General features: G+C 35.4%; 1 protein-coding gene across 3 annotated transcripts; it reads right to left on the bottom strand.

The window, feature by feature from the left end:
- Positions 1-230: 230 nt before the first annotated feature.
- Zhx1 (zinc fingers and homeoboxes 1) lies at positions 231-24,481 on the bottom strand. 3 transcript variants are annotated; one of them, XM_013357253.4, is made up of 5 exons: positions 24,343-24,481; positions 22,467-22,533; positions 17,107-17,220; positions 4,970-7,819; positions 231-1,788 (listed from the first exon to the last, which is right to left on the bottom strand). In XM_013357253.4, the coding sequence occupies exon 4, from the start codon at positions 7,592-7,594 to the stop codon at positions 4,973-4,975; it is 2,622 nt and encodes an 873-aa protein (XP_013212707.1). In that variant the 5' UTR covers positions 7,595-7,819; positions 17,107-17,220; positions 22,467-22,533; positions 24,343-24,481; the 3' UTR covers positions 231-1,788; positions 4,970-4,972. The 3 variants fall into 3 exon arrangements, with proteins under 3 accessions (XP_013212707.1, XP_077872860.1, XP_077872861.1); XM_078016734.1 differs by having other exon boundaries at positions 17,111-17,220; XM_078016735.1 differs by lacking the exons at positions 17,107-17,220; positions 22,467-22,533 and having other exon boundaries at positions 24,343-24,410.
- Positions 24,482-24,531: the final 50 nt, after the last annotated feature.

The following is a 24,531-nucleotide window of genomic DNA, read 5'->3' as shown; positions in this document are numbered from 1 at the left end:
GTCAAATAAATATATTTAAAAGCTAGCAAACATCAGAGCAGAATTTTATCAAGCCTATAAAAGAGATGGGAAATTTTTATTAATAATTATTTACAACTATATACAGAGTTAACATATTGCAAGGGAAACATAATATAAATATATTCAAAGGCTTCATTTCCAATACTTGACATTTCAAATTTTGAAAACATTAAAATTACTATTGAACAAAACTCAGACCACATTAGCAATGGTTTAAAAAAGGGAGCAATTTAATCATTATAATACAGAGTGCTTTAAGAAGTTTTAAACGTGTAAAAGAAAAAAAACAGTTTAGTGCATTCAATTGTTACAGTCTTTACATTGCTTCTTTTTAAAAAATGTTAACAGTAGTATGAAAAAAGCCACCCACAAAGCCAGCTGTCTGAGCGAAGAAATCAGCTAAATTGCAGCATTTTGGAATTACTAATAAAGCTATAGTTAAAAAATAAACAGTTTATAAAAATGAAAGCAGCATGCATATTCAAGGCTTTTTCATAACATTTCCATTAGCTGACACATTTAACCAAGAGCTTAATATTTATTATTCATTAAATTAGATAAAATAAACTGGCCAAGCCCACTACATGTGATCATTCAGAAAAACATTTTAATATCCAAAGCTAATTAAACTGAACATTTCTTCTATGAAGAAACCACATTTTGAAAAATGGTCCTATGATCACAAAATAAAGGGTCCTCAACATGAATGAACAGCACCGGTCTTTACAAAGTTTATAAATCAGTATGAACTTTCAGTCTCCTGGTATGATAAGAGTTAACAGTTAACATTCCCATGATTCATAAGTGAAAAGCTAACTCTTAACTCATTAGGATCAGTTCAGAATTTTTTCTCTAGTCAACGAAATTGTTACACAATGTAGAATTTCACTGAAAGATAATGAAAATTCTGATCTGACATCTGTATGAACATTTCTGATTCCCACATGATTGTAAGAAAACACTACATATATTTTACATGATTCTTTTTCACATTTTTTTGGTACAACATTTATTCAACTTCTTACCAGTTTCTTTTCCTTCTTCGGCATTATCTATTTAATAAAAAGCAAATTGGCTTCTAATGAGAAAAGTAACAGAAATATTACAAGTAGAGATTATGGCATCCTTGAGTGTGTTTAATTAAAGATCCGATCATTAAGGGCCAGCGATACCACAAAACTTATTGTTTCAACATGTGTATAGAGGCTATTTTAATACTTGAAGTTGTATAAGCCCACATACAACTTTTAATCTTGGCGCAGGGCCTGATAAATAAGACACAAAATAAAACAGGTTTGGTTTTTCTGTTTTCCCATTCCTAACAATTTTTACTCTGTAAAATGTTTGGTCACTCAAAGCTATAAGCTTAATCACATATCAAAGAATACAGGCAATCCAGCCCTTCTTACCAGACACACAGTAGTAGTAAGCTGGACTAAATATGAGGACAAGCTCTAGTGGTCATTAAACTCCCTCAGAAAGTCCAAAATTCAGAATGTCTCTATCATATCAGAATAAAAATGTACTGTATTAAAATCTGAATTTTTACAAGTCGTTTTTTAATTAGTGTTCTATTTACATTGCAGAACTTCCACCAACTGCAGTAGTTTAACTTTGGCACAATATTAAGTTCCATTTCTTTTGGATATTGGATCCTGTTTTTTGAGAGCCCCAAAACATTTTCAGTGTCATCAAAGATTGGGCCCCTTCACAGTAAACCAGACATCTTGAGTTGAAGAATTGATTCTCCTTCAACATTTTAAGCAGCTATAAAAGAAAAACATAAAAAACTGAAACTTTAAGGAAAACCAAACTTTAATTTTTCGACTTTTAGATCAAAATGACTATTAACCATGAAAATACATCCTCTGTGCCCTAACACTGAGCTTACCACACACATATCATATAATGCACTATACCTTGTTCGTACCTCATATAGCTATAGTCTTCATATGCCAGATTTGCTTATAGACATTTATCACCTCTCTCTAGTCATTTATAAAAATTATGAATAGGAAGTGTATATATCATTATCAGTATCTATAACAAACAAGCTGTGAAATCTAAAGACCTATATTTTTCTGTTTATATACAAAGTTGGCAGGTACAAATGTTATATGTGTACTTCACTTTTTGCAAAAACTGTTAGAAAAAGTTTGAGTGACTTTTTTTTTGTAAACTGAACCATATTTAAATGCAATAAAACTGAGAGAGAGAGAGAGAGAGAGAGAGAGAGAGAGAGAGAGAGAGATACTGCAGAGTGAATCAAGGAACATTTTAGTATATTTGAGCTATATCTCTTGCCCTTTTTTAAAAATATAATTTTAGTTGTATATGGACACAATACCTTTATTTTATTTATTTATTTTTATGTGGTGCTGAGGATCAAACCCAGTATGTCACACATGCTAGGCAAATGCTCCACCACTGAAATACTGAGCTACAATCCCAGCCCTTCAGCCATTTTTATCTTATTTTAAGACAGGGTTTTTGTTAAGATGCCCAGGCTGCCCTCAAATCTGGCTGTCTTCCAGCCTCAGTCTCCAGAGTAGCTAGGGTCACAGGCATGCAACACACAACTTTTTAAAGGAAACCTAGAGTGACTTCTCTTATAAATGAACAATTATTTTATTAAAATAATAACCAAAATTAAGGTTTTATAATTGTAGACTTTTGTGCATTTGAAAAGAAAGGCATTCTTCTATACATACCATAAAAGTGCACATAACAAAGTTGCAATACAAATTTTTTAAAACTGGCTTTATGTGAATTTTCTTACCATAATACCAGTGTGAATATATAAGAATTTTCCACACAAATTTAACGTATGGTTAAAGTAAATCATACAGAAAAGTTCACATTATTTTTAGAAGATTATAACTCCCCAGAAAGTTGCTGCAGAGGCTGCAACAACAATTCACGGCAGCAACAAATTTGTTGATTTAATCTTGGCTGAGTGTGCATTCTTGTGTTTAGCAATAAAAAAAAGTGACTGTTAAAAATATTTTATGCATCTAGGTCAGAACAAAGTCTGTCCTGAAGCTTTCCAACAGGAGGAAGTGGAGGGCTACACTTCAGGGCAAAGTTGTACAAAATTCTTGAGCTTCTAGTGACTTAAAATGTGCTCTCTAACCTGGAATGAGATTCGTACAGCTTTGTAAAAGCATCAATATTTTCAGTTCATCTGCTTTTCTGCCTTAAAAAATGTTAATGAAAATAAAACCTGATAAAAAATTGCTAAGAAATAAGGACAGCATCTTGCATATACTGAGGTCTCAAAAATAATTGCTAAAATAAATAAATGAGAGAGAAAATATGGGAAAATTAAGGAAATTATGAGAAAGAGAGAGAAAGTAAGAGGGCATAAAAGTAAAGCCTGGGTTAGGGATGTAAAAAGCTATGGAAACAGGCAAGCATGTTCATATATAAAATAATAATGACGCTGTATGTCTCATTTCCTCCTTTACTGTTTAAGAACACTGCAATGATTTCTGATAGGAGATGCTATTTGTACTACAGACAGATATTTCATGACAACTACAATATTTTCTGAAAACAATGTACTTTTATACTGGAACACTCCAAAACAGAATACAGAAAATAATAAATCCACGTTGCTGAATTGCAGAGTAGTAAAACTTGAGGTCCCAACTCTGAATCAGGTAAATGATTTGTAATAAAAGCAAAATTTTAATTAATCTAATTGATAAAGAATAAAGATTTAAAGAGCATGTCAAAATCTTTCAAATTTAATCCACATTTATTTGTACTCTTAAGACTATAAAGATTTATATTTTAATCAAACACAGTACTTGTGCTGGTAGATTTGTTTTATATCAAAAAGATATTTTAAATGACTGAGCTAATTTAATATCAAATATGTTATTTGCCTTTTGATCTCTAAAACAGAAATAATTTACATCACGGTTTCCAAAAACAGATGCCACCTAGGCAAACATGAAATTTATATAGGGTTGAGAATAGAACTTTGGCTTTTAATAGAAAAAGATACTGGAAGCTGGGGGTGGTGGCACATGCCTGTAATCCCAGCAACTCAGGAGGTTGAGGATCACAAGTTCGAGGGCAGCTTCAGCAAATTAGTAAAACTCTGTCTCAAAATAAAAAAAATTTTTAAAAAAGGCTGGAGATATAGCTCAGTGGTAAAATGCCCCTGGGTTCAATCCCTAGTACGCGCAGACAAAAAAGGTACTGAATGATTTTAATACAGAAAGCACCTTAAACTCTAGCTAAAAATCTACTAAATTTAGAAAGCAATATGATAAAAATCAGTTTTTACTTAGTTTCCTAAAACTGAATAATCCTCACTCTGTGGTAAGTCTTCCCTTTGGTATACTTTGCCCCCTTCTTTTTAGTTTTAGTTTTTTAATTATTTCTTTGAATAGGCAAAAAGAAAAAAATGAGGTTTTAGTGAAGGAGGGTTGCAGGAGAAGCATTTTCCTCATCTTTACTGTGTGTGTGTGTGTGTGTGTGTGTGTGTGTGTGTATGAATCTCCTCTTCCCCTGGTCTGACAGAAAAGGTATCTTTCCTTGGAAAGAAACTTAAAAATATTTCATACAGGGACTAGGAATGTGGCTCAAGTGGTAGTACACTCGCCTTGTATACTTGAGGCACAGGGTACGATCCTCAGCACCACATAAAAATAAATAAGTGGAATAAAGACATGCTGTCCATCTACAACTAAAAAAATAAATATTATAAAAATATTTCATACAAAAAATAAAGCAACATTAAATTCTACATAATAATCATAATAATCAAACAATACACATTAGTCATCTACATTTTGACTCTATTAGTGGTACCTAGTCTTATTGGGGAAAAAGAAGTGTTTTGGAAAAAGAATTATCAAAAGTGGAGATGACTGATACAAGATGGTTGTTAGAAATGCAAGTGGCTGATGGAAAAACTACCAGGTTAAAAACTTACATTTCAGTCATCTGATTTAGAAAGCTTCCTCTTCACATGTCGTGGGGGTTCCCAAGTATCACTATCATCTGTTTCTTCTTCATCTTCTTCCTGATCATCAATGACTTCCTCTTCCTCTTCATTTTCTTCAAATAATTCTATTCCTAACTCAGATCTTCTCTGTCTTTCTGCAAACCACTCTCTGACCTGCTCATAACCCATATGTGATCTGTTGACAAGTTCATCAAGGTCTTGCTCATTAAGAAACTTGTGCTTCAGGTAATAATCCTTCAGTATTGCAGTTCCAGTTTTAAATTTTATGAGTGATGGTGGCCTGTCCCAGTTGTTGATTCGTTTGCCTCCTCTAGGCCGTCCACGAGGTCTTCCTCGGCCCCGTCCTTTGGGTCTCCCTCTTCCTCTTTTCCTAAGGGATGACAGACCATTCATACTGCTCGAATTGGCGCTTTGATAGTAGTAGTACCATTTCAAGTTTCCATTCTTCCAAGCATAACGGGTGTCCCCAAACCAACTAACTATGTCTGTCCTAGCAAGCCCACTTTCTTCAGCCAACTTATCATACTCTTCTGGTGATGGCCACTGTGTTCTGACAAACGCACTTTTAAGCATGTGCAGCTGCTCAGGTGTCTTTTTACAAATCTTGCCTGTATTCCCGGATTTAGGTGGGGCAGATTCATCTCCAGGAGAAGTTTCTCCAGCTTCTTCTTTGGAACTACCTGCATTGCTTTCATCTACTTCTATTTTCTCTTCCTTTAAAGCTTTTGATTTCTTCTTCTCTGTAAACCATGCATCAATTTCCCTTCTAGTAAGTTTGGTTTGCGCTCTTAACCTATTCAATTCTTCCTCCGTAAGTACGGAGCTATTGAGAAAACTGGCCTGAAGGACACGAAGTTGCTCGGCAGTTTTCTCTTTAAACTTCTGGGGAGTGAAGTCAGGAAAAGGATTCCAGGATGGCTTATGCTGTGAAGTAATCACAGTTGGGGATTCAGTGGTTTCGTCACTGGAGTCTATAATGATAGTGGTAGCGGAATCATTGTTGAGATGTAAGCACTGATTACTCTTTGAATTTCTCTGGTTGTACCTTGTGTCACTAAACCATTTTTTAATCTCACCTTTTGTCAGGCCTGTTATTTTCATAAGTCTGATAATTTCAGAGTCATGGGGAAACTGATTTTTAAGGTAGCTAACTTTTAATTCTGCCAGTTGCTCCTTAGTCTTTTTTGCTCGAATGCCAAATGAATCAGGGTTTATCAGTGCAGTTTCATGTTTGACATTTTGAGAAGGGGGAACTGCTGCTGTTGCTGGCTTTGTTTCTGCAACAGGCGGAGCAGCAGGCCCCTGATTTTTCTGTACATTTGTTTGGTTTGGAACCCCTGCCACGGTCAAGGCTATAGGTGCTGTTACTGGCAAAGTGTTTGTTCCGGCTACTTGAGTGAGAACCAGACCCGGCTGACCAACTATTTGGCATGTCTGTAAAATAGATGGTAAACCATTACTCCCCGTGGAAATGTGTGTAGGAATGACAGTTATGGTCTGAGGTACAGTATGTACTGTCCCATTGAATTGTTTCCTTCTTGCCTCTTCTACTTCCTCAGGAGTCCAGCTAACACCATGTTTAAGACGTTGGGCTGAAAACCATATCTTGATCTGTTCCTCTGTATATTTTGCTTGAGCAGAAAGAACTGTAATTTCTGACATTGTTGGATAAGGGAATTTGTTGTAGGTGTTAAGTAAAAGGGGATTGTTATCCAACGCAGCATTGTAGGTGGGAATGCTACTAACAGGGATTAAGACTTTGGGAATCAAGTTAGAGTTCTGCTGAGCAGACACTGCAGTTATCACCTGTGCTAGTCCAGGAAGAACAGCCGCGGGGGTCACTACTGTGCTGGCAGTATTGGGGTGCATTCTGTTTACAACAGAAGTACTTGTATTAGATTCTGAAGCTGAAGAATTTGCATTTTCCACATTTTCTTCACGGTCTGGCTTGATTTCATTCTCTTTCTCTTCAGGAACATCCTCAGCTGAGTTATGATGGACTGTGATCCGTTTGTTTTCTACTTTATTTTTCATCATTTTCATGATAGGAGTTTTACTGATAGAGATACCTGAAGAAGAAACTTCTATGGATTCTGCTTGCTCTGCATTCTCCTCTTTAACAAAACTACCATCAAAAGTCAGATCGTTTATTGTTTGCTCAAAGATTGTCTGGTTGTTCCGTTTCACCATAGTCAACTTGAAATTCTCTTCTCCTGGGTGATATTTCAGATTATGTTCAGAAAGTGCATCATACCTTTTGGTAAGAAAGTTGCATTCAACACAAACATAGGATGAATTTAGCACTACATTGGGATGTTCTGAATCCACATGGAAAGTAAACATATTTAGATCTGGAGTTTGAAAAGTACAATATTTACATTCATAGCCACCTTCAACTTTTTTATTTTGCTGATTGTCAGAATCCACAGATTCATGAACTTCTTCATCACTTGAGATACTCTCTGCCCTGGTGTTTTCTATGGGCGTAAGTACAGGAGGACCTTCATCTAGATCTGATATTAACTCAAGGTCTGGATCCTGTTCACTGGCGAGGACCATGCAAGGTATTGTTGATTTTCTCCTGCTTGCCATGCTGATGTTACAGGGAAAATTTCAGTGGTGATTAAAAAGCATTGAAGCTTAAAACTGTTCAGGATTATTCATTTGAAAACAATGGCTTTTGGTTCTGCAAGTCCACTTTTGTGCTCAACAAGTCTCATTAGCAGCTTTTTCATGGTTCAATCAAGTAAAGAGCTTATTGTTGGCAGATAAAATACCGCTGAACTGCTGAAATTTTTGAAGCACAACTCCAATCACCTACATTAAAATAAATTTAAAATGAGTGACTATGATCTTTTAAGCAAATTAGTTATATTTCACTTATATTGCTGCATAGCTCCATTATAAAGATCTAGAATAAGGTAAGAATCAGGGGGAAAAAAAAGTCCTCTAAAGATGAAAATAGATACCTCCAAGCCAACTCATTGAAAGTTATGTACTATACTCATCGTCAGATCCAAACTTTTTAATTTCAATCTTATAGCCATTTGAATCTTATAAGAGAATGAAGAGTGGGCCTGCTTTTGTAAACATGCTACTATCAGTGTAAAATGTCAATCTCTTAACAAGGTATGGCTGGGGGTGTAGCTCAGTGGTAGAGTGCTTGCTTAGCTATGAAATTTGCTGGGTTCAATTCTCAGTGTGGCAAAAAACAAACCCAAAACTATAAAAAGCAATCACAGTTACTCAAAAATGATCACCATTACATCCATCAATTATGTCCTCTTTCTCCTACATGTCTGTCTCATTAGCCCAAAAAGGAAGTTCACACATGGCAAAAAATGGTAAAGATGAAAGATGAATGATCAAAGTTTCATAAACAATTATTCTTAATCATTCTATAAAACGCTATCAGGATTTATTAAATATATCTAATCATCTAAATCTGCTAATATGGGTCCCCAATGCTGGAAGAATAAGTTTGAGCCCCATAAGGTACATAATTCCCCTCACTGTGGCCCCAACCTTGCTTTTCTCCCTCATCTCTGCCATCCATCTTTCTCCTTCTTCCAATTTCCTTATGCTTTCCACACACCAGAAATGACTGCCATTCCAGGGACACTCAGTACACTTTCAGACCTTTGTCCATGCCATTCCTGATGTTAGGACACTTGTCTGTGTATCTGCTATGATGATCTCTCTGTACCATAGGTTACTTTTTTCTCTTGTTTTTTTTTTTTTCTAGTCTACAACTTACCATATAGCAGAGGCAGCAACATTTCTGTTCCCACTCCCCATCTACATCTGTGGTCTTTATATTATATATAATGTATCCCATTCTTTTTTAAGTATCAGCTTTATTGCAATAAAACAAAGTCTCCAAAACTCTAGATTGAACAAACAAGCAGGAGCTTTTTTTTTTTCCTTTTTTCATTCTGTGTTCAGTGCTCAGAAGAAGCCAACATGCTCTTTGCTAAGAGAGCTTGTAACAGCAGTTCTTTTTAAAAATATTTTTATTGGTGAATTATAATTATACATAATAGTAGCCTTCAGTGTGATTTATTCATACCTGCACACATCATAATTTGGTCTATTTCATCCCCTGTACTTCCCCTTTAAGCAAAGAACCTTTATATCTCAAACGCATTCCCAGATGAGCTATTTTGGTTGATATCTCATTCATATTTGCATCTCTAGTGCACCCAAGAAGCCTGTACTCGAGTAGGTAATCGCTAAATGTTTATTAATTTGAATTAATATGAATAGGAAAATAGTCCCACAAAACTCAATGGAGCCTGAGGGCATCACCACAGAGAACAGAGGCCAAAATTCACAAGACTGAGTTTGAATATCAATAAAATATGAAATATACAGATTCATTTTAATAAATTTTGCAATCAAAATATTTCAAATAAAAATAAGATGCTAAATTAAGGTTTACATGTCTCTGAAATCTAAACCAAATGACAATGAATAAAATGAATAAGGGGTCTCACATATTTGCCACTGTAATTTAGAATCTTTGCATTACTAGCACCATCCTTATTACAGATGAAGTAAAGAGAAAAGAGTTTGCTAGATGAACATGATATCACATGCCTGTAATTCTAGCAACTGGGGAGGCTGAGGCAGGGGGATCACAAGTGTTTCAGCAACTTAGTGAAACACTTTCTCAGAATAAAAAATTTAAAAAGGGGTGGGGATGTAGCTCAGTGGTATAGTGCCACCGGGTTAAATCCCCAATAGTAACAAAACAAAACAAAAAGTTTGCTTAAAAGAGTATAAAGTGGGCTGGAGTTGCAGCTCAGTGGTTCGTCACATACATGAGGCACTGGGTTCATCTACAACTAAAAAAGAATTATCAAGCAAAGTCTGGCCCCTATGAGAAGATATACAGACTCAGTAAAGGGAGATACATTTTTAGGAGATAGCTGTGCAAAGAGAAAATGCCTTAACTTGAAGGTGGTAAGATCCCCCGCACTACAATTCCTCAAGTACAGACTACAGATCCATTTGATAGATTCAAGCAGCAGATGGAAGAGCTGGACTAAATGTCCCTATTTCCCTGATTTCCCAAATTACAAAACAAAAAGTGCTCAGCTTAGTAATACTAATATTGACAGTCCAAACCCCTACTCTTAAAGTTGTCCTACTTTTTTTTCCTACAAAATTCCTTTTAATTTCTAAAAGATTATAGGGAAATGTAAAACTATTTTATAACTAAATGTTATAAACTAAGATAATGTCATCTTCTAATCAAATAGAGGTCATCACTTTTTTTTCTTTTAAGAATCAACATTTCTGTTAGATCTATATTTGAACAGGAAATTCCTAGGAATGTAGCTCTGTGGTAAAGGTAAGGCCCTGCATTCAATCCCCTACACACACATACGCACACCCACACACACATACACACACAAATAAATAAGAAAGAAAAAAAGGGAATTCCCCAAATAGCTCTAAATGGATAGAAGAATAATAAATGAGCATCATCCACAATGTGGATAACAAAGAAAAACTGTTGAAAGGCAGGAGAGTTAGCTGTCTTGACTCATTCTCCTGAAATTAGAGACATACCATATTTATTTGGGGGAAGCTAAGAGCCAGATAGAGGGTTTCTGGGCACTTGCCAGTTACACACACTTGTAACCCCAACAGCTCTGGAGGCTGAGGCAGGAGGATTGCAGTTTGAGGCCAGGCTCAGCAACTTAGTGTGGCCCTAAGCAACTTAATGATACCTCATCTTAAAATAAATAATAAAAAAGGGTTAGGGATGTAACTCAATGATAAAGTGCCTCTGGATTCAATCCTCAGTGTCTCTCCATCCTCAAAAAAAAAAAAAAAAGGAAGATGAATTTTTTCCTGAAACAACCTATAAGTGATAGTTTAACAATTTGTTTTAAGCAAGGGAGACTTTAAAATAAAATACTATGAGAAACACCAGCTCCAGAGAACTCCAAAATATAGAAGAGTAGGTATCTGGTCAGAGAGGGTAGAGGCTGAACTATTCCCTGAGTCCTATGGATGCCACAACCCCATTTACATCTCCGAGGAGTTCCAAGATGTGTTTGAAAGACTGTCTTAAAAACTTAAATACTTTCAAGACACTATATAAATTCCAAAAACCCTTCTCACCCTGGCACTGCTAAAATTTTCAATGGAATTTTACAACTAATACACAGTAAACTGAATGTGCCTTCACTGGACAAGGCAGGCCAGGGCTTCAGGATAGAGCAAAGTAGCCAGCAGAAATAAAAGGACACAGAGGAAAAAGGGAGCAGCCCCAATCTCTTTATTCTTTTGGCTTTCCAGCTCTCAAGGTTAAGCATTTTATGTTTTATCTGGCATATAAACAGTAATATGATACCAAACTATTATTTTTATTTCTCTTCATCCTAGTTCACTAGTTCAGATTGCTCAGTTGATAAAAATTTAAGCAGATATAAGTGAATTTTAAAAGCTTATTTTTTTTGCTAAAGTCATGAAAAGCATAATATACTCATATTCTATATTATGATCTTGTAATAGATATCAAAAATTGTGCTTTTTCCTCTGAAAATACTGGTCTTGGCCATATAGTCAAGTTTTAAATAAAGTTACTTAAGAGATGATTTTAAAAAAAGACTTCAGTAATTGAAAAGCTGAACACCTGGGTGTTTCAGATTGCCTCAACATCTGGTTACTTCTATATCCAATACATAGACCCCCAAAATATTATTCTTTCCTCTTCTAAAACTTTTGCTCACCATGACCTACCTTCAAGTTCTCCATGACTGCTAACAAAACCAGAGTCAGAGTATTAGTTAACATGCTCCTAAAGGAAATACGATATTCTCTAAAGAGCTGCAAGATTTGGCCCAATGGCTTAATTCTGCATAATACACATAGTCTAAAAAAGACCAAAGAGGGAAAAAGGAATGTTCAGGGTTCTTGTTATAAAGTCATAATTTTGGAGGAAATAAGGACCTTAGAACAATTAGCCTGTTCTGTGGAAGAAGAAACCCGGCCGAAAGTAATTAATTCTTAGAGGGGCTAAACTACAGGGGCTAGGTTCCCTTCTGTCAGATATCTGGTAAAGCCACTCAGTTTCAACCTGAGATTCCTCACCTATGAAACCAAAATTCTTCATCAAATTCAATGAACAACGACTTGTTGAATGTCGACCATGTGCCAAGAGACTAGGGAGGCACTGATGATCAAGACAGACTGCTCTATCAGGTATTAGCAAGGGAGCAAGGAAGATAGGCAGCCAACAATTAGAATAACTATGACCAAAGCAATGAGAGAAACAAGTAGCACAGTGCAGGTCGCTTCTAGAAAGAGAAGAGAAGGTTTCCCTGGGGAAAACAGGAATAGTGGTATCTTGCCCAGAGGCTGTACAAATAAGAATACTTCCTTCACCCATTCTGATACACAATATGTGTTATCAGAATTAATGTTATCTTCCAGTCTTTAAAATATTCTTTTGAGAGAATAAAAATACCATCTATTAAATATTATACACTTTACCACCTTATTTTTTTTAAGTAAATTAATCAGCTGACAAGACATACAAATTGAATGAAAAAGCAGAAGAAAAAATATAGAGTAAGAATTGCTATGATGTTGTTCCAATTAATCTCTCTTTTTCATTAATGTGCAATGGGGCCAGGACAGGAAAACTGTCATACAGAAATCACTATTAGCTGACAGGCATCTTATCCTCTAGTTGAAGGTCAACTCAAAACAGGGCTCAAAATCAATTTGGGGGACCTTGCACTATTCACCTGTAAAAAAGGGGTTAGAGGTCAGTTGCACAACTGAGTGGTTAGGTGATTTTGCAATTAAAACACAATAAAAATATCACATAAATTCATCCAGCACTGTAAATACAATTACTCATAAAAACTATTTTTAGTTAACCTTTCCTTGGAGAAATACATTTAAAAATTTTTAAATTAAATCAATTGTTATACAATTGATTTTGTTATTTTTAAAAATGCTAACCAAAAGGTGAAAACATATTTACCTATACTTTTTCAAATTGGAACAAATTTTTTGTATTAATTATAATAACTGGGAGGAAATATGTACATGGACAAAGATTTGATGAGCAAAATTTTATAGACAGTGAGATTTTTATATGAGTTTATAGATGGGATTTTTATGTGTGACATTTACACAGTTTCTTTAATATTGTTATAACTCTGCTTTATTATAAAATACAACAAAAACAGTTACAAGTCCTTAAAATTGCAAATAGACTAAAATATTCCTATGGTCATTTGCCTCAAGCTGGAAACAAAGTTTCCTTTCTATTTTTAAGGCCAAAACCATGTGTTCTACAAAGGTTTTTCCACCAGGAGCAGGCATGTCTCGGTATGTATAGCCTTCAGGTATATTCCAGGAATTTTTTTGGAGGGGCCAGGTATATTCCAGGTATTTTTTTGGAGGGGCTGCTCCACATTCCAAGGAATCAAGCTGGTTCTAAGAACCCTCAAAATCACCCATATTCTCTAGGGTATAAACCTGGCCAAGCTAATTTCTAGGGATCCATCTTCATCCTGGTTCCTCTCCTGAGAGGAGGATGCTCCTCCATTAGCTCATGATTCTGATATAATCAAAATAATTACAACAAAGTTTCTCTACAGAAAAGGACTTAATGAAAGCAAAATTTACTCATGATACTATAAAAATTCTGGCAATTCTTATACAAGTTATTTTATGGTCAGAGGAATGTCTGCTTAGTTTTCCATTATATCCCTAGGGCCCAACAAAGTGCATATTAGGGCTCCAATAATATCTGCTGAAAAAAAAACTTGAAAAAAATATACATATACATCCTGTGTATTATAATATGCATTTTATTTCATTAAACACTTATTTATAAAGGAATTAAATACAACCATGTTTGCTTTACAGATTATTTGTGATGGTAAAATCCTTACAGATAAAAAATTACCTTAGTCATTACAATATTAAAATACTCTGTGTTCTAAAGCATTCAATTCACTAAAGTAGTGAACATTCTACAAACTCCAGTGACATTCAATAAACATTTGCTAACATCTAAAATTTGCTTGTAAGAAATCAGTTTTATGTATGAACAGTATATATCTAAGAGTGAAACAAGGTAGATAAAAACATTCAAAGAATTATTCCTACAGGAAAATCAGGAAAAAAGGATATAGATCTTAAAAAGACAGTAAATACAAATTCATATTTAGAATCGCTACTTCTCTGTCCCATGAGAAAACTATATTTTAATGGTGTTCTATGACCTTTTTTAAAATTAAAAAGTAAGGTATCAATATAATACAGTACCAAAAAAAGCTAGTAGATGGTTTTAAATTCTACTTAGTACTAAAAAATGTATAATTAAGTAGCTATAACTGCACTGAATTTGTTAGCTTCTCTTTCTTTCTTTCTTGACTGTCTTGTACTTTAAATTAAATGATTAATGGATAACGTCATGTTGGCCTAGTTAGTCACAAAAGCATGTTATTTTAGTTAAGATTTTAAGTGAACGAAAACAAACTTTGTTTTCTACACCAATTCTTGATCAAATAAGAAAATTTTAGAAGGCACTACAGTTTTTAAGGTTTGTGTTAATTTTGATCTAGCATCAACTAAACAAAACAGTTTACAAACCAAAAATACACACATTGAGAATTCTTAGGAATCTGCATTCATATATATTCCCTGAGAATTCTTAGGCTTTGTATTCAATTTAGTTTCAATTCTCTCTCAGAGTTCTGTTTAGCCAGCTGAAAATACTTATTATCACATGTTTGTATTCAAACTAAAAGTTAACAATCTACCAAAATCATAGAATGCCTGAAATAAAGTAGGAACAAAGAATAATGTGGTCAAATTAAAATAAAGGGTACCCACTGTGTTTAGAGAGAGAGAGAAAAATAAAGTAGACTTTCCAAACTTAAGACATTCAATTTAAAATCTGACATATTTAAAAATCATATTTAAGTTCTTTTAAATATTAAATCTTGAGACAAATCTTGAGAAAATTGTTAAAAATGGACAAGACAATAACAAATCAAGTATTAAAGTGAATTTGGAAAAATAAAAACACTTAAAATTTCTTTTTTAAATGTAGTGAATATAGACTGGACTGAATATAATAAAAGTGAAAGCATCTAAGAAACTGTGGTTAAAGATAATCTAATTTCAGAGGATCCTTTTATTAATGCTAATTAATGCTGAAGGGTAAAGAAACTATCTTCTCTTTTTTGTTTTTTGCTGCGAGGGTGGGGTGGGGGGATCAGGGATTGAACTCAGGGGTACTCAACCACTGAATGATATCCCAGCCCTTTTTTGTATTTTACTTAGAGACAGGGTCTCACTGAGTTGCTTAGCACCTCACTGTTAATGAAGCTGGCTTTGAACTCAGAATCCTCTGGCCTCTGGGTTTTGCCTCTGGGTTTATAGGCTTTCAGCAGGCACCCAGCCCTATTTGTTTTTGTCCACCTAAGAAATGATACTAAAGATTAAAAGAAGAAACTTAAGATCTACAGATTTCTCCTGGTGGGGCTGGGGATGTAGCTCAGTTGGTAGAGTACATGCCTACCATGCAAAGGCCCCAGTACCATACACACACACACACACACACACAGACACACACACACACACACACACACACACACAAAAGCAGATTTCTCCTGGCAATCTCTAATCCCAGGTTTTAGGAGCAGAGAAAAATTTTGAGAGGTTCTAGGACATTAACATCCTAATTTTCTTAGCCCTGCTGTAATGTAGGTAGGCACATAATTCACTGAGCGATATGTAAACTAGCACTACTGTAAAATTTTCTAGCTGATTAATAGTTTGTGACTATTACAAAAGTAATTTTCTTCTGAAAAGAAATTTCTCTACTTTTCTGAAGGAGGTGGTACATCTTTCACAGCCAGTCTAACACAAGAATGCCATTCTTAGTTCCAAGAGAGATTTTCTATGAGACCATTCTTGTCCATTATAGTCCCTATTTATGAAACAAAGCAACTATTACATACTTCACTGAGGATATATTCATTCAATTTTTTAAAAAATTTTAAAAAATACTAATCATTACTTTCTTTCAACTTTGAAAGAAAGTAATGATTAGTATTGGTAGTATCAACTTGTATGACCTTTATAATTTTTTAAAATATAAACGATCATCACATTAATGTTTGTTGAATCTTTCCTAATACTCTAGACTCATTTAAATAACAATTATACTAAAATATAAATATTTCAAACACATGGTATGTAATCTAAATAGTATGTGAAAAGTATACTATTTATTTAAAATATACAAGTATGTATTTTTTAAAAATTTATTTAAAATATAAAAGTATGTATTTGCCTATACTTACAGTCAAGCATTTAAATATTGGTATGACTAATAAAAATATTTGTGAGTATCATAATTTTCATAACTATCATGAACTATTTCTAATAGCCTATACATTAAAAATATATTTTTAGAAATTGTTCTTGTAGCTGGGCACAGTGGGATTTGGGAGACTTAGAAGGATCTCAAATTCGAGGCCAGCCTAGCAACTTAATGAGACCCTCAGCAACTTAGTAAGACTGTCTCAAAATAAAAAATTAAAAGGGTTAGGGATGTAGCTCAGCGGCAAAACACCCCTTGGTTAGATCCTTAGTATCCCACTCCACCCCCAAAATATGTTCTTGTAAGTCTTGAATCCTTTTTTGGATAGAAAGAAAAAACTAGTAAAATTTCTAGATCAATTTCCCCACACTAAAGGTACTGTCCCTGTGATTTTATTTGTCTTATTTACTTCTGTTATCACAGTACCTGGAATGATGTCTGATGCTCTGCTGATTTTGGCAAATATTAATTGAAAAATCAATTATAAATAAACCACATAAGATTTATTAAGAAGTGTGATACTGTTTCCTTTGAAATTAGTCAATTAAAAGTAGATAAATTTAAAGTAGTCAATTTAAAGTAGTTAAAGTTTAAAAGCACATATTTTTAAAAAGTATTAAGCATAAGTTTTTTAAGAAGAGCTTTTACAACATTAGTTAAATAAAGTATCATGGAATATAAAGTGAGTACATTGGCATCTTAGCTTTACATCCCCAAACAGTTAAACACATACTTGCCATAGCTTCCTCAGCATCCTGTTCTTTGAAACAGAAGGGTAACCCTTCAAATTAGGTGTGTAGCTCAGGCCATCATTACCAACAGGTCCAAAGTACTTATCAGTCTTCTCCTATAAAAAAAAATTATCCTTTTATTATTCAAAACATGATCCTAGTCTTAGGAAATTTTACAGTTCATGCTATGACTTTTTAAAAATAAATGCAATTTTTTTTTTGTATGTGGTACTGGGGATTGAACACAGAGGTGCTTTATCACTGAACTACATGCCCAGTCCTTTTTGTTTTTTATTTTGAGACAAGGTCTCACTAAGTTGCAGAGGCCGCCCTCAAACTTGCAATCCTCTGGCCTCAGTCTCCTGAGGTGTGCACCACTGTGTGCAGCTAAAAATAAATGCAATTTTGAAAAAAAAACTGAAAATTTTTAAAATTATCTAAATGCCAACTCAAATATTGATAGAAAACACAAAATTCATAACTACACATTAACAGTTTTACTTATATAGAACAGCCAAGTAGCAGACTAGTTCATTAACATTTCAAAATGTGAATAGATGCAGTCTTTAATGTAAAAATAAGGATGTCAAAATTGGGAATTCTTTAAAATTAGTACATAAAGGTTATGAAAGATAACTTAGCCAAAGAAAGAATTGGGAGTAGGTATATATATATGTTTCTGTTTGCACATACACCTAAGTTAGGATATCTGCATCCTAAATATGTATTAACTGGAATGAAAGAAATATTAATGCTGGCCAAACCAACCAACAAAGACTTGATTAATGCTATTCTACCCTAACCATAAGTCTGACAAAATGGCTAGAGTTTAACCATTTAGTTTTTATTAGAAAGTTACCATCAAATGGTACTATAATTACTGTGTTGTAAGCACTGGTACTGAATAATCAAAAAAACTGAAAATCTTTCTCTGAAAATTCAGATTAATATACAAAAAAAGGTTTTGTATAGTACCCAGAGTAGTTAAACCAATCAGGAAATTTTAATAAAAACTATAATTGCCTCTCCTATGAGAATAACAATAAATAGTGCTTTTTTTTTTTTTTAGTTGTAGATGGGCACAATATCTTTATTTATTTACTTATTTGTTTTTATGTGGTCCTGAGGATCGAACCTAGGGTCTCACACCTGCGAGGCAAGTGCTCTACCACTTAGTTACAGCCCCAGCCCCTAAATAGTGCTTTTGAAGGTGAAAGAATTTTTATTGTTCTTGAAGCAGATACTCCATATATCCCAGTAAATGGGTAGCAAGAAAAATGATTTTCCTAAAATAGCTTATTTTTTAATATTTATTTTTTAGTCATAGTTGGACACAATACCTTTATTTATTTATTTACTTATTTTATGTGGTGCTGAGGAATGAACCCAGGGCTTCGAACATGTTAGGCAAGCGCTCTACCGCTGAGCCACAACCCCAGCCCAAATAGCTTATCTTTTATTCCTGCTAACATTATACAAGTTTATGAAGAATCCTATTAAGTAAAGAAATAACAAATATACAAAAACTTTGTCTAGTAAAATACTTTTGAATTAATGTTTAAGCTAAATAAGTACATTATTTTTATGAAAAGCAAGAGCATTTTCCTGCTGGACCCAGTGGAGCATCTTGTTATCTCTCTAGCCTGGGATTCTACAATTTCATTTCCTGCTATCTCCTTATTCAGCCACTCTTTAGCTATCCATCTATACAGGATGTGGACTAGAAAAGAAGATAGGAAACAGCTGCCAAAGAGGAGAGGTTATTTTCCGAAATGAATTATTAATACTGTAGGATATTAGTAACCTATTTCAATCCATTCTTAAATCAAACAGAAAAAGCAAGATGTTTTGTGGACCCAAAGTCTCTTAAGAAGAGCTACCAAGACATATAAAGGTGCAAGGCAACCAGAGAATGAATGAGCTCTTTGATACTTCTGAATTAAATCCTATTACTTTAGAATATTTCTACTTCAAAATATTTTTTAAAATATAGCATGAGTAGATTTCAAAAATTAAGGAATCATCTCAACCATATATCTTATATTTATATATATCTTATAGTTGCTTAGGCTGATCTCTAACTTGTGATCCTCCTATTTCAACCTCTCAAATTGCTGAGATTATAGGCATGTGCTACCATGCCTCAGCAAGCAAACACAAAAAGCTGATCTGGCAGCAGATAGATTAAAAAAAAAAAAAAATGCCTGGGCTCTGGAACAGACCGGGTTCAAATATCAGCACTGTCACTAGCTGTGCAGCTCTAGAAAAGAGACTTAGCCTATCTGTGCCTCAAGCCTCTCATTTATAAAATGGGGCAAATAATAGTTTATTTATTTATTTTATGTGGTGCTGAGGATTGAACCCAGGGCTTCCCCTGTGTTAGGCAAGCGTTCTACTGCTGAGCCACAACCCCATCCCAAATAGCTTTATTTAGTTAATAAAGCTTTGTGAGGATTGAAAGAAATAACACATGTAAAGTTTTTAGAATATTTCCTGGTACTTAGTAAGAACAAAAACAAGTGTTAGATTTTTCTGATTTTATTTAAGGTTTTAACTTCAAGTTACATAACAAAGGAATTCTTTGTTAAAAATTTGCCAAGTGTTGACAAACTGTAAAATATTTTAAAATCTGAGTAAATATCAACCAATACATTTTGTTTTCCATTTCATACCTTTGAGCATATTAAATAATTCTGGAACAAGTTAGCTTTAACAGGTAGACATTAATCAATGATAATTTAATATCTTCTCTCTCCCCACTCTCTCTCTCTCTCTCTCTTTCACACACACACACACACACACACACACACCTTAGTTTCAAAATGAACAATTTTGAACCATTTTAACAGGTATTTCTTAAAACAAATCTCTGATATAAATAATCTTATAGTAATGAAGAGAAATTGTTCTTTTCTCATCAACCCTCATACTCCCAAGCCCATGCCCAGTGAAGTTCTAACAAACTTCTACTTGGCTTCTACTTGGCTGTAAAAGGGAAGACACCGGAATAGAAGAAAAACATAATTCTAAATGAAGTGCTCAGAAACATCAAACCTCCCATTTCTTTTCATTTCTCACAACAAATAGAAACGGGAAAGATCTCTAGGAAGAAGAAAAAATCACCAAAATGTAATGACAGATATTTTACTCAAAATGATAAATGCATATGATATGGCTATGACAATATTTTAATTTTGGTAGATAAAAATTTTTTAAATCTAAAAACTTCATAAAAATCCTGCATTAAAAATGACTTATTGGGGCTGGGGATGTGGCTCAAGTGGTAGCGTGCTTGCCTAATGTGCATGGGGCCCGGGTTCGATCCTCAGCACCACATACAAACGAAGATGTGTCCGCCGAGAACTAAGAAAAAATAAATAAATGTTAAAATTCTCTCTCTCTCTGTCCCCCTCTCTCTCTCACTCTCTCTTAAAAAAAATGACTTATTAAGTTAGGCATGGTAGCACATGCCTTTAATCCCAGCAATTTGAGAGGTTAAAGCAGGAGGATCACAAGTTCGAGATCAGCCTCAGCAACTTAGTGAGCCCTTGTCTCAAAAAATAAAAAGAACTGAGGATGTAATTTCAGTGGTAGAGTACCCTTAGGTTTGATATTCAATTCAATATTGCCCCTCAAAAAAGATTTATTCAGTTGACTCCCTTAAATAAATTTTATTCTGAAATTGCTTATGTATGCTTTTCCAAAGTTTATCATTGTATTTGTGTAGGCCAAAGATATATATGCATCGATTATATAGCTTAATGTGTGTGTGCATATCTTTGTGCTTCTTAAATTCATTATGGAGGGCTGGAGATATAGCTCAATTGGTAGAGTGCTTACCTCACAGGCATAAGGACCTGGGTTCAATCCCCAGCACCAAAAATAAAAAATTAAAAAAATACTGCTTATATAAAATGCCAAGATTAAGTATCTTTTAAGCCCAAAAGCTGGTAAAAAAATTTACTTTTAAAATAAATTGTATAAAATGCCTATCTCCAAAATGTCAACTCAAATTAATATCCTGACTAGTAATCTAAATCACCAACTTCATTATGCAAATATGGTTACTCACAACTATAGATATACCAGAGCAACAAAGATCCAATAATACATTTCAGTGATATTACAGAAACACTGGCTGTTATTCAAAGGGTAATAATCAGTTTTCTAAAATAAATTTAAATTACTTTTGACATATATAGTATAATTTAAAAGAATTTTGTTACAAAATTTAGACTTCAAATTAAATATGCTTGCCATAATATAAATGAGTAAACAGATGTCTTAAAAATAGGCAATATGGGCTATTACTATGAGCAGTACAATAGTTAATTCTAGACAGCTCTCTGAATGATTGCATTGACTATACTAGATTAAAAACTTGCTTAGGTATTTAACTTTCAATAGTGTTAAAATTAAAATAATGGTCTTTTGAGCCCAAATCCATAATGCTGCAACATAAATAAAAAGGTTACTTTTCAACTACATTTGTGATCGATTTCATTATTTTAAAAGTACTTTAAATATTAAGCCAGAATTTATGGCAAGCTAAGTCCAAATATCACATTTTATGCTCAATGTAAGAAAGAAAATATATAATATATCATACCTTTTCAATTTACTGTGAAATATAAAAAGGAGAAACTATGCAAGATTTACCACCACACACATGCTATTAATTTCATTAATAACTGTAAAATATTATTCATGTTTATTGAAAAAAAGAACTTACAAGGACCATTAAAGGTAAAATCACTGCTACCTCATTCATGACCTACCCTCCAAATTTAGTGAAATAATAAGCTCAGCTATAAGGGGAATAAATCTACTAACGAGCATCTACCACACAGGCACTGTTATGTTTTCAGCCTTAGCATATTTTCAAACCATCTGGCATCAGTGCCTCTCTGGTTCACCCAGGCTAATCTGTTCAGAATTGAATATAAAACTAGAGTTACATGCACTTTGGGGAAACCAAAGAACAGCACACATGTATACTAATGTTCCAAATGTGAAGCTCAGAACTAGTTTATACTGTATCTTTAAAACATTTCCATTAAAGACATTAAAGCTCTTTTGAAAATGCAAGAATGGCTCAAGAAATCTGTATGAATCATAACTCTATCATCAGTTACCCAAGTCTTACTTTAATTTTTTTCTCATTTTAATTACAACTGTTAAATAAATCATGTGAAGACATACTTCTATAAAAAATCATCAATGCAATCATTTTTATATTGAAAGGATTCAAGGTTAGACATTTTATTTGCTTAAAATTAGTCTGCATAACCCTAAAATGCTTAGAGGAAGGAGAGAAAAACTAAAAGGAAAAAAATATCATGAAAGCCTTTCTTTTTCTGACCTGTTACTGCTGTATTGTCGTTGGCAGCATTCTCAATTCTTTTGCTTAAGATCAGGAGTCACAATTGCTATTTTAGAAATTAAAATAATCTATGAATATTCTAGTGCCAATATCCCCGTTAAAACCAACTTTTTAATTTTCACTACAAGCTTAAAAAGAAATGACTTTTTTAAAATATATGTTTTTATGACTTTATTTTATTTATTCTTTTTTTATGTGGTGCTGGGTATCGAATCCAATGCCTCATCCGTCCTAGGCAAGTGCTCTGCCACTGAGCTAAAGCCCCAGCCCCCCAAACAAATGACTTTTTGAGGGCAATTTTTTCAGAAACAAAGATAATTCATATAGCACCATATAACAAAACTAAAAGCTTTTAGACAAAGATAGAAATAATGACCAACATCAACAAATGTAAAGGTACACTTACACACACACACACACACACACACAAATTCCAGTCCAAAACAGTCACTATTCCTGGGATGGGGGGGGGGCTGCTTCATCCTAACTGTGAACTACTGTACATTTCATCTTGTGATTTTCCTTTTTTTTTTCTATAATATTACCCTCCAAGAGAATTTATCAAGTTACATTAAACCTCAACTTGATCACATCACAAGTTCCCTATCAGCCTTTTTAACATTTTTCTCTGAACGTGAAGCTCTTCTCATCTGTCTGTCTTTTTAGAAAGCTGGGCTGATGACCGAAACTTGCTGTGGAATTTCTGCTCTACCCAACCTCTTCCCTGCATTCCTATCCTACCGTCCCCGTTCTCACTTCCTAATTCCCCTGCCCTGGGTCTCGCTGATGCCTTCCCAGAGGCTTGATTGCTCGCTAAACTAAGCTAAACATATCAAACGGAATCTTTTCTTTCTCCGGGCTTTTTGCTCTTTCCTTACCGCTGTCCAGGGAGGGAAGAAGAGGGGGAAACATACTGAAACAAAGAATTTCAAGTCCCCTTGGACCTTTGGTGTAAATACATGGGGAAAGGGCATCTGCCAGACTCTACTTTCCGGCTACTAGACGCAGTTCCTCTAATTTCCCCTTCCCAGTCTTCAGGTCCCCCTCACGCAATCACCAGGTCGTTCCCTTTAGGCCTCAAAGATTGAGAGACTCCTCTGGGTCTGCGCCCCATCCCCTCATACGCCGGCTGATAGGGATAGATGGCATTTCCATGCTCTTTAATTAACTTATCTCCTAAATCTCAGGGTTTCCTCAAAATGGTAATATAGTTGTTAAGGACTCAGCTCCGAGTCCTTTCCGAAGTGGGGGCGCGGCCTGGCCCCGAAATGGGTGCCCAGCCTTCCTTCCAAGGGTCTCCTGGGGATCCCACCCCAAAGCCAGTGCGCTCAGTTCCAGCAGGAGAATCTCTTTACTTTCAGGGAAGCTGGGTCCCCACGAGGTGGCCACACGTCCCCGAGGGCAGCACTCCTGAAACCCCCACCCCAGGACCCGCAAAACTGCCAGCGTCCTCGAGCAGGCGGACCCAATCCCCACTCTCCTCAACAACCCCAAGTTGTTCAGACCTCTCCCAAGGAAGGGGCTGAGATTTTTCCTTCCCAGCGCCCCCGCCCCCAAGCTCCTTCCCCGCTGCAGAAATCCCGAGCGCGAAGGAGCTCTGGGTCTGTCCCTCCGCCGCAGCTCCCCAGCCGCAGGGCAGGCCAGGTCCCTCCCCCTCAGACGCCCCGCGTCGGGGCCGCCCCGCCACCAGCTGCCTCGGGCGGGCTCAGCCCCGAGTCTCTGCCCCGGGGCTGCCCTCCTCCGGCCGGCCCCCGCGCCGCTCCTCTTTGCCTGCGGGCCGCGGGCTCGGCGCTCCCTTGCCACTCGCAGACCGGGGCGTCAGGGCCCGCGTCGCGGAGCCGGCTCGCGCAGCTACCTGCAGGGGCCGCCGCGCCTCTCAGAACCCCGCCGCCGCCATCTTGCATTTCAAACCGGCTGCACTTTTCAGGGAGTCAACTCTGACCTGTGAACCCTAAACCCGGAACCACTCCGCGGTCCCGTACAGGGGCCTCGGAGCTCGGCGGCCAAGCAGAGAGCGGGGACCCGGGGTAGGGGTGCCAGGAGA

Source organism: Ictidomys tridecemlineatus, chromosome 7, assembly GCF_052094955.1.
Source record: "Ictidomys tridecemlineatus isolate mIctTri1 chromosome 7, mIctTri1.hap1, whole genome shotgun sequence".
NCBI lineage: Eukaryota > Metazoa > Chordata > Mammalia > Rodentia > Sciuridae > Ictidomys > Ictidomys tridecemlineatus.
Note: the sequence above shows the minus strand (reverse complement) of the source record. Positions and strands in the feature narration are given on the sequence as shown.